This window comes from Thamnophis sirtalis, unplaced genomic scaffold, assembly GCF_051295495.1.
Source record: "Thamnophis sirtalis isolate CommonGarterSnake01/CBP01778 unplaced genomic scaffold, rThaSir2_p1.2 scaffold_11, whole genome shotgun sequence".
Classification (NCBI taxonomy): domain Eukaryota; kingdom Metazoa; phylum Chordata; class Lepidosauria; order Squamata; family Natricidae; genus Thamnophis; species Thamnophis sirtalis.
In genome coordinates this window covers 29,698,578-29,713,989 of record NW_028261391.1, presented here as the reverse complement: position 1 = coordinate 29,713,989, position 15,412 = coordinate 29,698,578, and the positions used below count along the sequence as shown (strand labels likewise).

General features: G+C 37.2%; 1 protein-coding gene across 2 annotated transcripts; it reads right to left on the bottom strand.

Moving 5' to 3' along the window:
- Window positions 1–299: 299 nt before the first annotated feature.
- PAQR9 (progestin and adipoQ receptor family member 9) lies at window positions 300–14,514 on the bottom strand. 2 transcript variants are annotated; one of them, XR_015698017.1, is made up of 3 exons: window positions 13,077–14,514; window positions 2,229–2,365; window positions 300–502 (listed from the first exon to the last, which is right to left on the bottom strand). XR_015698017.1 is itself a non-coding variant. In XM_014054842.2 (2 exons), the coding sequence occupies exon 1, from the start codon at window positions 14,512–14,514 to the stop codon at window positions 13,078–13,080; it is 1,437 nt and encodes a 478-aa protein (XP_013910317.1). In that variant the 3' UTR covers window positions 1,646–2,365; window position 13,077. The 2 variants fall into 2 exon arrangements, 1 of the variants encoding a protein (XP_013910317.1); XM_014054842.2 differs by lacking the exon at window positions 300–502 and having other exon boundaries at window positions 1,646–2,365.
- Between the last annotated feature and the right edge of the window lie 898 nt (window positions 14,515–15,412).

Genomic DNA, 15,412 nt, shown 5'->3' with positions numbered 1-15,412 from the left:
TTCAGAAATAAATTTTGTCAAAATTAGTAATTTTTTTAAAAAATGAGCAATCTACTGTAAATAAATACCTTGGTCCTGTCCAGATTTCTTCCTACTCATGCAAATATCTGAGGTAAAGAAATAATAGTGGTGTTTCCATTAGTACCAGAACCAAACACAGGATATTCCAAGTTAAAATAGCTTTTATCCCACCTTTTATCTCCTGTATTAAGTTATAATGTATAACATATACAAGCTAATATAGATATATATAGGTAGCATGGGGATTCTAAATAGGCTTTTGCCCCCCCCAAAAAAGTGCAAATTAAGCTTTATAAATAATGAAGACTTGATCACAATTCTGACATACTAGCATATCAATGAATTTGATATGAAAATGTTAATTTAAGAAAGTTAAATTAAAGAAGCTTCAGAGGGAGTGGGGAAGCTGCAGAGAAGTTATCTTCCCTTCATAAATACTATACTTACATCAGGATCCACGCCTATTTCTTTCCAAGCAATACTGGGAGAAAACAAGCAATATGTGATTGGCTTATTAGTGTATATTAGAGAAATACAATTCATACCATGCCAGACTAAATGTACTTTATTGATTAACACTAAACAACTTACCGTTCTTTTAATGCAAAATGTACTGCTTAGAGAACTCATTAAATTTTAAAGTGAGTCCACATGAAACCCGGTAAAAGCATTAAAGTTTCATTTAACTAAATTAGATTGACTGGAAACTATATCAGACCCACATTAATATGACATTGTAGACTTTCAGTCAAATTGCCTCCTAGACAATCTGCACATTAGGTCATATCAAATAAAATGGAAAACTATACTGTCTTCTGTGAGAATAATGGACTTTGCCATTTCCACCACCCTTCCCTCTTCCTTAACCAAGTATCCTACAGATGTTTTCAGACTGCAACTCTTGGAATTCCCAGTCAGCACAAACAAATGGCATGCCAGTAGTTCTGCAATTCTTCACTCTAAAGTTGGACAAACAACTGACAGTTATTGATATTCTAGCAATGTGTCCATAGGAGTTACAAAACCCAAGACAGAGACAAGCTAGAGGTGCAGAATATAGGCTCATAAAGATACATGTACCCATAAAAAGCTTGGGTGCTACCATTACAAACGTCTGGAAAATTCCAAACTGTAATTTTTAATGAAACTGAAGAGTAATCATAGCAATCAAAATAAAATTGTTGATCTTAAATGGTTAGCACTTCCCCATTTTGAAATTGGTATGTAATCTAGGGCTCCTCCTGGAAAGATGGCAGTTGTTGTCAGGAAGGTCTTTCCACAAGTTCATTTTGTGGAAAGTTTCACCCTTTTCTTGACTGAGAAGTCCTTCAGATGATCCGTCTCAACCTGGTCATCTCACAATTAGACCATTGTGGAGTCATCGGATATGAGACAGAGGTGGGTTCCTACCGGTTTGGCCCGGTTCAGCCAAGTAGGTAGTAAGTCGGCCTACCACAGCCCCAAACCGCTTCTCTTGGCACCACCATCTTATTTTTTCCTTCTGTGCAGAAGCATTTTTTAGTACTGTGTATGAGCGCATAGTGCACATTAAGCATGCATGTGCGCAAAGCACGACTCTGAGCAAACCAGCAACAGCAGCAGCCGGAACCTACCCCTGATACGAGATGGTTGGCAAATAAATGTAACAATAAATAAAAAACTTTCCACATGGGGCTGCCCTTGAAAGCCACTTAAAACTATAGCTGATTCAAAATATAGCAGTTTAAGCAGTAAGGCTTACTTTTTCTTATGCCCATGTATCACCACTGGTATGGGAGCTGCTCTGCTTGCCAATTAGTTTTCAGTTGAAATTCAAATCACCACCTTAAAACTCTTCATGACAGGCTGGGTACAATATTAAAAGGTGACGGAAAACTTATTTTACTTTCTATAAAAATCCATGTGTGTGTGTTTGTGCATGCACAAATGAAAGTTAGAATATCAGACAATACAAAATGTGTTATATAATCATAACAAAATCTTAATTATACTAGGGTCTAAATACCCATTGGAATGGATTGATTTTAATCACCTTCTGAAATGCAAGAAGGATAGGAGCAATCACATATTTGGGAACTATGTATTCCTCATTGTTGATATTATCATTGAAAAAGTCACATTCCTAGTCTAAGCTTCTTCACTTCCCATGGGGGCAGGTCTTTAGCAAGCCCTCTCTTGATATGCAGCCTTCACTGATAGAATCTTACTTGGCAAGGTAGTCTCCAGTATATTGTCTATGGAGATTCTTAGTCATCCAGGTCATAGTTGTCCCAAAGGTACTTTTTCAAGAAGCAACTGGACGTTCTTGTTTTTCTTTCCATCAGGACAAAATTCAGCAATCCATCTGCATTTAAAAGACAAAGGCCACTTTTTTGAAGACAGCAAAGTCTATATTTTGGACAGAGAGGACCACTGCTTTGAAAAAGGTGTCAAAGAGGCCCTCTATGTCAAAATTGAACAACAATTTATTTACAATTTCAACAACTATTTCCTCAAACTTATGTTAACGTATATAGTGACTTGAAACCAGAAAGAAGCTATAGCTGTACATAACCAAAACATTGGCTCATACAATCTATCATTCCTCACAAGATGAACACAGGAAATTTGGTATTCAACCTTTTAAAAGCATTCTTTGAGGAGGTCAATAAACACAGCAGAATTTTAAATTGATTATCTTCCTCATTCAATCAGATTTTATGCTTCTTAAAACTTGGACCCATTCATTTTCCAAAACACTTTCTCTCTCTCTCTCTCTCTCTCCCTCTCCCACACTGTCTCTCTCTCCCTCTCCCCACCCCCAAATATTAAATCTTAGCCTATTTTTATTTGTGGTAACTTGGATTTTTATTTCATTTTAAATATGGAACTTTTAAAAACCACAGTATTCTAAGTACCTCTAAAGTTATTAAAATCTTTGGGTCACATTGTTCTGTCAATATATGTTTTAATTGTATATTCTGAGAAACAAATGATTCAGGTAAGTTATACTGAAAAACAGAGCCTTTCAAAATCCATAAACTAGGCATGATAAATAATTTAAGATATTATTAAAATATACTTATTTTTTTCTTAACAATTTCTCCACAAGTTACACATAACAGTTATGGAAATAACTTTTAGTAGTTCTGATACTCATATATAAAAATCACATGTACACACATCACTTAAAAACTCTTTTCAGAAGCAGTTTTATTTTGAATTTTTTTTCTTTTGTGAAAAATTGCACATCATTTTTTTACAGTACAGTTATTATTAGCAACCAAAACTTTACAGAGAAGAAAACCTTTCAAAAACAAAAATGAGTATTTGCATGCTTTTTATTCAGATTCACACACAGAAATTTAAAAATAACAGTGATATATAAATATACACTTAACATAATACCAGATAAAAAGATAAACTTGAGAATCTCAACAGTTCTTTTGAGTTCTTTCAGCAGCAGAAACCTGTATGGTATTTACTCAATGCAACACAGACCCTCTAACTATAAAGTTCTGTTCAGATACTACTGTATATTCCCGAGTATCAAGAACTCCCATTGAAATGAGAAGATACTGGCATGGTATATATAATATGTTCCTCACTATAACAAGAGGTGAGACAGAAACAGAGCAGACTCCAACATCAAGATTTCAAAGTGATTAAAGAAATTTTTTTTAAAAATCATCACACCAATCAACATACAAGGATTAGTAATGAATTCCCTGGCACCAAACTGTGTATTCAGCCTATTCTGCAAAAGGTTGTACACCCCACCAGAAAAAATCAATTCACAGCTTGAAAAGTGCTCTTGATCCTACACTGTTTTGCATTTTAGAAAGTACTGGCATCAAGGAAAGCATTTGAACATCTATATTTAGTGCACAAGCTGCAACTATTCCTGAGCAGGATGTGATTTGATGGAAATTAGCCATGCTCTGGCTATTTGACATGTGGTTTATACAAGGCTACCCTTGAAGAAAACCCCAAAACTTGCACTGGTTCAAAATCTGGCATCCAGTCTGTTAATAGCTGCAGGCTTTCAAACTCACTGAAAGAGTTCTAGTTTTGCTAATTGTTTTTCAGGCTTAGGACTTGCTATCTAAGAGATCACTTGTCTCATTATGAACCAACCTAATTGCTAAGAATTGAAGGAGAGTGTCCTTGAGGATGCCCCCACTCAGAGGCAGGTTTGGCAGCAGTCAGGAAAGGCACACTGAAATAGCCCACAGAAATACCCTATATTAGTGGGTTACCACTTTCATATCATAAAAGCCACTGTATGAAATAATTTTGTTCAAGATCAAAGATGATTTGATCCCAACAAAAACACTTTTCCCTAAAAAGACATTTTTATGTTCAGAGACATTCTATTATTATGTTTATCACTTACAGTACGTTAATTAAACTTTTAAGGAATTACAACTTTTCAAATAGAATACTTCTTTTCCATTGCAGTACAACCTTTTCTTTAAGACTTATTTTTCATTACTCTAAAATAATGAAATGCGCTTAATTCCTAAGTATGATTCTCACCTCTTGATTTTTACTGAAGGATTTCTAAAGTGCATTTTAAAATTGCTTTGCATTTTTTTTCTTGTTTTGATAGACACCATTCAGGTGGCTCTTCAGGAAAAAGGGTATTAAAGACTACTGTAATAATAAACAAGTATCCAAAATAATGTAAGTTGTAGTTAATAGTAAAAAGTCTCAATTTCAATTTTCCAATCTCAGTAACATAGTGAAACTTCGGCTCTAGGAAAGTTTCCATCTTATTCATCTTCCCACCCCCCCCCAATGAATTAAAATAATGTAAGCAAGAAAATAATACGTTTAAGGAGATATCAAAGCCAAACAGACCATCTCTGTGGCTATTCACAACCTACATGATACATTACTCCCAAGTGATAATGAGAAATGTAAAGCATTGGCACATACTGTATGGATGGATTCCATATTTCCAACTGGGGGGAAGTAGAGAATTCATATTTTCCCATACTAGAGAAATACAGTCAATTATAATCTGCAGTTTTTTGCCTACTACTATTCTCCAAATTATTAAATTGAAATTGTCCTACTATGGACATAATATGTTAAGACTCAGTTTTATGGAAAAGGCTGTAATGCTAGAAAAGGTGCAGTGAAAGAGAAAAGGATGACCAATAGCAATATGGATGAATTCAGTTATAATGGTAATGAGTGTACCATTGGAAGACCATGATAAGGACAGACCTTCATGAAGAAAATATAAATGGTCACTATGACTCAAAATTTGATGGCATATTATCCACCCACCCACCCACCCTTGAGAAGGGCAAATCTAATGCTTGAAATGATGTAGGTCCAAGAGAGGTTACATCATTTGCACATTTACCATTTTCACACTGTCTATAGGAGGGTAGTTTTAGGGGAGGAAACGAATATAAAAAAACTAAACTAAAACTATCTAAAACTAAACTTAAACCAAACAGTTAACTGTTTATGCAAATATGGATGGATTTTTATAAATTCTGAAAATAAGGAAGATTACATTTGCACACGAATGAATGTTTAATTCTACACAAGACAGGATAGTCCCCACTAATTTTAGTGGAGAAGGAGAAGAAATTCCCTTTGGGCTCTTTTGAATTAAAGCAAAAAAGATCTACATTTTCTTCTTCAGAAGAGACTGCATTTACAAGTATGCTGCTTCTTCACTAAATAATACAATTAGCAAGAATAATACCCATGTATAAAACAATTAAAATTAAAATACTCTTAAAATGCAAGCTTGGCATAACACCTAGTGATGATATCCCGAATACTCTGGATTTCCTCTTACAACGCCCAATGGAAATCACTGGCTGAAATCCAGGTTCTTAACCTGGCATAAATTCAAATTCTTCTGTGGATATTGGTTGCAGCACATTTGTCCTTCAAATCTCCCCAGATCTTTTTTAAATATCAGCTTTCAATATTTCAGGATATTTAAAGTTCCCCCATAGTATTTTGTCCTTCTGACCACAATTGCACTATGTTTCTACCATTCAGAAAAGCTATTTCTAAAAAAAGTGTTGTGTGATCAGTGGTATTTGAATTGCTTTCTTGAAAATACCTTTGACTATAATGATTTCAAGCTCAGTCACTATGCAATTGTATTTAAAGTGGCGTCTTATAATATTTTAAATAAATTCTAATTGGTGGCTGTTTTCTAAATATTGTAAGAATGTATAAAGGTCACTTTGGGGCATACTTCTCTCTCATTGCCTCCTAATTCAGTATACCACTTTTTCTTTTGACAGAAACCCAAAGCAACTAACTTACACAAATATATTATTTAAAACATTACAATTAAAAAAGCTGTAGCTGATTTATATTGCACATGGAAGTGTATCTCTTAATCAATATTTGAAAAAAAAAGAAAACCTCATTTTTTTCCTATGCCTTCTTAAGACATTTTATTTAAAATTACAGATCATTTTTTTAATATGAATGCCCTCTTTTTCCTATGCCACTGAACAACTTTTCTTTCTGTAACTTTCTTAAGCAAAGTGGAAAATTTGAACATATTACAGAAAAAAACAATTAAACTACACATTACTAAAGCAATGTAAAACTATTGTCCACAGTAATCCCCAAGGGTAAACTAGATGTTTGGAAATTGCACGTACCAATCAATAACTGGAAAACACTTCTGTCTGCTTATTTTTTGGACAATGGTTCTTGCTCACAATAATTTGTAATGTTTCTGCCATGGACTTAAACCAGTGTTTCTCAACCTTGGCACTTTACGTTTTGCAGATTTCAACTCCCAAAAGTCCTCAAAAATGTTAAGAAATACTGACTTGAACAAAGAGAAACCAAGCAAGAATTTTGGTTTCCACATTATAGTTTGTCTTTATTTTTTGTCCATGCTGATGAATAATTATCATTAAGTAGCTAATTAGTCTGCTAATGCTCTTCACATGTCTTTTAGCAGACTAAAAAGAATCATTTGCTTCAACGTAGAAATTCTGCAATGGAGTATATAGTGCTTCAAGTAATTAATGTTTTTTTTTAAATTTAGATGATAAAATTAATCTGAATGGAATTATTAGTTTCTGATAAACCAGTAAATCATAACTTCAAGTGAAAGTTATAACTAGGACTCAGATTATTAGCATGCTTCAGCAAGAAGCAATAATACATTGTATGCAAATCAAATTTCTGAGCAAAATCTATGTGTGAAAGTGGGAAGAATAAAATCAACAGCTCTAATGATAACTAGCACCAACTCACCGCCATAAACCTTTATCTGTAATTGAACTATAAATAGAGGACATCACATGGTCCAAAGATCAAATGTATTTTTACTGTTCACTACAATCTCACTCTGCTTTGCAGTATGTCCCTTACAGAGCAACTGATAAGCATGAACTAATTGTATAACTTACTTTAAAAGCTTTCTTTAAATTTAGATTGTATACAGAATTCAGTTCTACCTCTAAAAAAACGAAGACCACTAATTCTGGACCTTTTCCATTTTATCCTGCCTTTCATAATTGTCAAATGAATGCTTGAAATTTTATGTTTCAAATAAATATTTCAATGGCACATCATTACAATTATTATTATTTGGGCTGTATTATAGCCTAAATAATATTTAGATGAAGTATGACTGAGATAATACAGATCACCACATTTAAAATCTTTTAGAAATCAAGAAAAGTATTGCAAAAACTTACAAGGACACAATGCAATTTGGACAATGGGCAAAATTAGTCTTAAGAGAAGCTAAACATAGATATAACTCACACACTGTATGAATTGCTCAAATAAGCACTAACTTCTCTGCATGTTCAACAGCTGGAGAACTGCAAAAAAAGGGAATAAAGTTGTTTGATATAAGTGTAATGTTGAATCATGGTTGGTATAAATCATAGTTTGAATATTAAACCAGTTTTGCCTTTTTATTTGGAATTAGTTATATTTGCCTTATCTTACCAGTTTTTGATCTTAAGGGGATTTAATATCTGCTACCTACTTTATATTCTACTTATTATTTTTACTGTGATGATTATTTACAGTTGTTGGCTTGACTGATATAAAACACTTATGGATAAAATAGATCTGCAAAATGTATTTCTATATATGATAATCTCTCTAGACTGGTACAGCTCTTTGTGTACAATTGGTCTATGAAGATATTCTATAATTTCTCAATTCAATGGATGAGAATCTGTTACTGAAGAATAATCAGTATAATAATCACTAGAACATCAAAACGCATATTATGCCATTATAGTTCTAATGCAGTATTGGAATTATAGATCCTATATAAAAAAGGAATGATTTTAGAGCCTTAAAATCTGGTTTGAATACTGACATAATGTCTGATCAAAAATAAAATCAACTGTTTATTACAACTTGCTGTAATTTCAAAATACAATAGACTACAGTGCTCTAGCCTTCTTCATTTGAGACTGGCAATCTTTATCCACAAAACCAGTATGAAATTGTAAAACCAGAATCTTAAAATAAACACAAACACACACACACACACCACACCAAGGCTCTTGAGCAGGGCTGTCAAACTTCCGGCCCATGGCTGGATGCGTTATGCACTGGCCATGCCCACACCCATTATAATGAGCGAGGGGAAAGTCCCGATATGTCATGTGACGCTGCCATGATGACATGAGTTTGACATCCCTGTTCTTGAGGATCATGAACTGCAATACAAAGAATTAGGAAACAACAGATAAACTGAGAAATGATATGAAAGAAGTAAAGGAATAAAGTATCATTTTTGTTCAACTAATACCAAAATGTCTATTTTCAAGACTGTTGCTATACTTGCATTTACTTGAGGAATATTTCATTTAGGTCAACTAAAATGAATATTACTTTTGCTGCTAGAGAAATGGAATTCAAGCTGAAAGATACAAGATTAAGGAACTAGAAATATGACAAGAAATTTTGAGGAACAGCTATATTCATGTTAAAATAAATCAAAAGGTAAAATAAAACAAAACCTAAGTCATAAAACATGACAATTCTATTACAGTACAACTACAGATTATCCTTGACTTACAACAGTTCAGTTAGTGACCAAAGTTACAATGGCATGAAAAAAAGTGACTTATGAACATTTTTCAATTATGACCTTTGTAGCATCCCCATGATCATGTAATCAAAATTCAGATGCTTGGCAACTGGTTCATATTTATGACTGTTGCTGTGTCCCCAGGTCACGTGATCACCTTTTGCAACCTTCTCACAAGCAAAGTCAATGGGGAAGCCAGATTCACTTAACAACCGGGTAACTTCTCAGCTACACTGACTCACTTAACAACTGAGGCAAGGAAGATCATAAAATAGGACAAAACTCACTTAACAATTGTCTCACTTAACAACATAAATTTTGGGCTCAATTATTGTTGTAAGTTGAGGACTACCTGTAAATAGGCACCATTTCATTAGAGGCATAAATGATGCTCTCAGTCAATAGGTTTTAACACAATTATATGCATAATTACAAAACAAAAATAATTGTTGGGCCCAAAGGTATAAATGGTAAGCAAAACGGCTTGTAATATTTTGAAGAAAAATTTAAGCGTTTGAAAGACAGAAAATAGTCATCATTCATAATCTTCCAGATTTTGCAATCAGTTATTAGAATAGAAGAGATTGTGGTTCTAGTTTCTTATAAATTATTATTAGTCAAAAAATGCTAATGTGCAGTCCACATTAAAGATTCTTTGGAGGTTTTTTGTTGCAGAATAAACAGTTTTCAGGTTTTAATGCTGCAATTTTTAAAATATCAGTTGTACACAATTTGTACACAATTGTATAACGCTGAGTTGTTTTAGATACAGGTAATCCTCAACTTACAACAGTTCATTTAATGACTGTTCAAAGTTAAAACGGCATTGAAAAAACTCACATGACCATTTTTCAGTTACAAACTTTGTAGCATTTCCCCATGATCATGTGATCAAAATTCAGATGATTGGCAACTGGTTGACCTTTGCAATCTTTCGACAAGCAAATTCAATGGTGAAGCTGGATTCTTTAACAAGTGGGTTACTAATTTATCAACTGCAATAATTCACTTAACACCTGTGGCAGGAAAAATTGTAAAATGGGGCAGAATTCACTTAACATAAATTTGGGCTCATTTGTGGTTGTAAGTCGAGGACTACCTCTATATGGCAAAAAGTTCCTGTTTGTAAGGAGGAGGAGGGGCTATGTCCATCTTCTGCAAAAAGGGAAGTGCCCATTTTAGATAAGGGATCTGTTTCCCCCACAAAAAATCCTGGATTATCAACCTGTGGTGCATTGTAGGCAATGCCCCAATATCAAGTAGCCAATAAACTGGACAATAAATAACACATTGCCATAATATTAAGAACAGTGCATATTCCTACATATTCCCCAGATACCTCATCTGATCAAAGAAGTACACAGAGGATGGGGGAAGAATACAAAGTTCAAAAATTAGGCCAGGTTACTATAGCAATAAATTCTGTAATCTAAACTTTGAAGGATGGCCATTATATAATGAATGAATTAAATGTTACAATTATTAGATTACACTAACCTTTATAGGATAAAGGAGGAATGTTTGATACCTAAAACCTTGAAAACAAAAAGGCCAGCAACGAAAAGCAATCACCCTACAAAAAGCAATTTAAATGCAATCTCAGTTACTATATCCAAACTGCAAGTAGCAAAATTTCATGACTTTATAGACAGGGCCAGCTCTGCTATAAGGCAGAGTGAAGCAGCTGCCTCAAAAAGCAGATTCTTGGTGTTCTGAAAAAGTAGCAAGTGGTTATCTTAATTACTGTGTTTCCCCCAAAATAAGACACGGTCTTATTTTCTTTTGATCCCCAAAATAAGCACTTGGCCTTATTTTCAGGATGTCTTATTATTTTTGAGGTGTAGGAGGCAGCAAGCGTGGTCACCTCAAAACACTGCTGCTGTGTTGCAATATTTTTGAGGGAGGGCTTATTTTAGTGCAAGCTCTCAAAAGCACAATTGGGCTTATTATCCATGGAGGTCTTATTTTCAGGGAAATAGGGTAGTCAGTGTTATCACTGTATTTCCACAATGGTTATTGGTGCTGAGGAATTTTCTGAATGTCATGGAGAATGTGTAGTTCAAAACTAAATGGGACCAAACAAAAAATAATATTAATTGAAGTTTAAAAAACAAGGTGGTATACTGCTTAAGAAACCAAGAGCATCGGGTCTACCATAAGAATGAAAAATTGGCTATATGACTTTAGGCCATTCACTCTCAGCCCAACACACATCACAGGGTTGTTGTGGGGGAAAACAATGGGCAGAGAAATATTAGGTACATTTGTTGCTTTGAGTTATTTATAAAATTAATAAAGGCGGAATAAAAATCTCAAAAAAACTGTTGGCATAAATTTACGGGAGAATGGTTGATTTCCAAGTTACAGCTTTGGAGGACCACATACAAACTAGAAACTGCAGATAAGAGTGACATGTTTTATACCTATTGTGTATATCTCAATCAGGATTTTGCACGTATAAATAAATGCCTTAGAACTTAAAAACACAAGCCATAATAAATCTACTAGATTTTTTTTTTACATTGCTGTTCTTCAAATAGTACCATTTTGGTTTTTTTTTCCTGTATGCAGCCAAGTTTTGTCATAACTTTTTCTAATGAATTATACATCAAAACCTATATATTTTTTATATTTTACATGTAGTCCTCAGTTAACAATTACCACCAATAAGAAGATGCATTCCCTTTCTTAAAGACATGGCAGCTATCCTGGGTTCATCTATTTTAATATTCTCCAGAAACCTCAAACTTTGTCTACAATTTGCATCAAATTTGTTGCTGTCATAAATCCCAACATAAGAGAAATGAGGCCAACTGTCACTATTATTGTTGTAAATATTCTTTCTGATCAATTTTAATTCATTCCTTTGTTTAGAAGAAACAATTCCATGTTTCCCATGTAAACAAATTAGAAAAGTTTCTTAAACTTGGTGGTGCATAGGCCTACATTTAAGATATCCAAATATTCCTACCTTGGTTCTAATGTACAAACCAATTATTAGATTTATACATCATACTAGGGCTGCTTAACCATGGTTTGTTGAATGGAGTCATAGATTATGGTCACCTAAGACAAAACCATGCCACTGGATTATGGCTAAATCCTGTCACTGTATTTGTTGTAAAGATGACATTGTAGTTCTTTGTTCTGTTTAAATGGTCAGCAACAAACCAGCAGGATATATAAGAATCAAAGCATCTTACAAAAGAAGCCTTATGCAAGAATCAGAAAAGATATATCAGAGAAGATATTTCACAAGTAAACTTTCTTCTCACTGGAGGGCCAGAAACTTGTGATCAAATCTGTCTTTATATTAATTCACAACCACTTAAATAAATCTTTATAAGAAATGTGTATGCCCATGTTTGTCTTTGAGACAAGATTGTTAATGCAAAAACAGATCTCAAATTGTTAAAAACACAATTCCAGTGTTATATTACTTCAAAAAACACATATACCCACATTACTGAGTGCATTAAAATTCCAAGATTTGCATGCAAATCAGATCTTAAATAATAACTGTTTGTCAGTGCAGATCTATTGTATATTGCTAACTAACAATACCATCAAGTAGTCAGACTGAAACCAGCAGCAAGTATTCACATTGTCTATGCATATTATTTCCACTGGGGGGGAAAAACAGGATCTTGAGTCCATTAAATGGAATTCAGAGGAGGAGGATTACTTACAAACAATGTAATAAGGATCAAATCGTAGATTTCAAGCAGTAATTCTAAAATGGCTTCTCTTTGTATGCTAAGCAGCAATAAATAGAAGGTTGCCTATAGAACGGTGGCCTAGGTGTTCTTCCTTTTTAAACCTGTTTTTGTTTCGAAAGAAACAGCCGTTTTTCAAAGGAGTTCGATCAGGACACGGCCATAGCGCTTAGCCTTTCTTTACCTAGGAAGAGCCGACCTCGCGGATTCTTGTAGCAAAAGCAGCAGCCACAGATAAATTTAAGTAAAAACTTCAACAACAACAACAAACAAAAAAACCACCCTGAAGATACCTCATTCTTGTTTGCAGACTTCTGGGCCATTTAAAAAACTCCGGATGACCAGGGCAAGGCACAGTATCAAGCCCAGCATGTAGCCGATGGTGCCCGTAAACGTAGGCGAGGTGGGCGGCGGGCTTTGAAGGAAGTGCCGCAGGCCCTCCTCTACGTAGAACATCTGGTCGTAGATGCTGAGGAACGTGAAGATGTGGAAAAGCTGGTGGCTGTGGCCGATGATGTCGAAGAGACCCGGCTGGATCCGCTCGGGGATCTTGCTGAGGTTGAAGAAAGCAGCCACCAGCAGCCAGAAGTAGCGGCGGTAGAAGTGCAGGAAGAGGGTGGGGCTGTGGTCCTGCAGGTCGAAGAGGAGGCTTTCCAGCATGATGGGGCAGGCCATGCTGAGCGGCATGACGAAGACGAAGGTGCGGATGACGAAGGGGTAGGCGCACCAGTCGGAGCGGCTCTTGCAGCAGGCCACGGTGCAGGCCACGGCCAGCACGAAGGCGACCGGCAGCACCAGCGCGCTGTAGGTGGCGATGGGCGCGCTGCAGTCCACGTGCCAGCCCAGGCGCTGCTGCAGGTAGCGACTGAGCATGCGCGGCTCCAGCAAGCTCAGCTTGGGCAGCAGATAGTAGTAATAGGCTACCGTGCTGGCGAAACCGTAGTAGCTGATAGAGGCGTAGTCCAGGTAGAAGAAAGCGGCACGCAGGCGTAGCGAGAGGCAGCTGAACACATGGGCCGTGCAGCTCATGGCAAAGGTGAGCAGGACGCCCGAGGCGTAGCACCACAGCGGCAGCAGCGCAGGGTGATGGAAAGGCAGGTCGCCGGCCCCGCGCAACACCAGCAGACGGCAGAATTTCCCGACGAAAAGCAGCAGAGGGATGAAGTGAGTCCAGAAGTTGAGCGTCTCGTTGGTGGGCTGCAGCACCGAGGCCAGGCACTCCTGCGCCGAGCAGTGCAGCCGCCGGTAGCCCGACAGGATGAAGCATTCCACGAAGTCGTCGGGCACCTCGTCCCAACGCAGCGTCCCAACGGAGGGCCGGGCCGAGGGCAGGGAAGCGGAGAGCAGAGGCCGGCCGGGATGTGGGGGCGGCTGCGGCGGGGCAACCCTAGGGGACGCCTGGCCTTCGCCGCCCCCGCCCGCGGGCATCGTCCTCCGCTTCGTCTCGGGCTGCTGCTGCCGGTGGTGATGATGTCGCCGCTGGTCGTCCCCTCCGGCCTCGTTGAGATGCTGCCCGCCTGCTTGCTGCCCAGACAAGCGGCAGCAGCCAGAGCTAGGATTGTGATGTAAGCTCATAGCGGCAAAGCTGCTTTTCCTCCTACTGGAAGAGCTGCAGACGATTTGTGCCTCAGATGAGCAGCCGCGGCGGTGGCAGCCGCCTCCCCCTCTTCTTCTTCCTCCTCCTCTTCCTCTTCTTCCACCGCCGCCTCTTTTTTCTCCTGCATCATTCATTACAGGAAGGACAGGAGGCGAAGAGAAGCAAGCTTGCTCACCCCAGCCAGCCAGCGGCAGCTCCTGCAGAGAGAAGCGGCGGGGAGCATTGCAGTTATTCAAGCCTCGCCTGGCGCGATGGGGTCATGGCTTGCTGTGGCCCATTAGATGCCCCTCTCGGCTTCTGTTTCTTCAATTCAAATCCGGGGAAGACCCCTTTTCCCACCTCCGCCTCCCTCCGCCGAGCCACATTTAATGGTCGTTACCTCGATTGGAGCCAATCTGCAGTGCCGCTCCACTCTTTCCAAAGACAAGGACGTTCCGCGTTTCTCTCTCTCTCCCCGCCCCCGCCCTATCGGTGCCTTTTTCGAAATACACGTGGTAGAATTAAGGTCAAAGAAATCCCACCGTATTTTTCTTAACTTTTCACATGGATATTTGAACACTGGTATGTTTTTGGCAAGGGGAAAAAAGAAACCACACATTGGCATTTTAGGATTTAACAAAAGGCAATCCCAAATTTTAAAATACAAGGCAAGCATTTTTAAATGAATTTATTAAAAAATAATCTAAGGAAAACCCAGTACATCAAATTAGATTGGTGTAGTACTATTTTAGGTAATTCATTTGGGTATAATGGGCATGATATATTGCAACTTCTGCTTTGTAGTGGCCAATTCTTGTGACAACAATCAAAAACCCCTAAAGACCCAAGGGGCAAGTTTCAATATTGGAACACAGAAGCAGTTTGAACCAACAACACAATGACATAACAAATCCTTTGATAGCTGTTACAAATTTAATTGCAGTCAAAACACACCCCAGCATTCTGGGCCAAAATAATTCTTATATTCTAATTAACCTGTGGGCTGGCACTGAATACTATTTTAAATTGTGGAAAAGGTTGGCATAGAAATGA

Coding starts and splice junctions, on each gene's coding strand:
- PAQR9 (XM_014054842.2), bottom strand. CDS start 14,514: ATGAATGATGCAGGAGAAAAAAGAGGCGGCGGTGGAAGAAGAGGAAGA.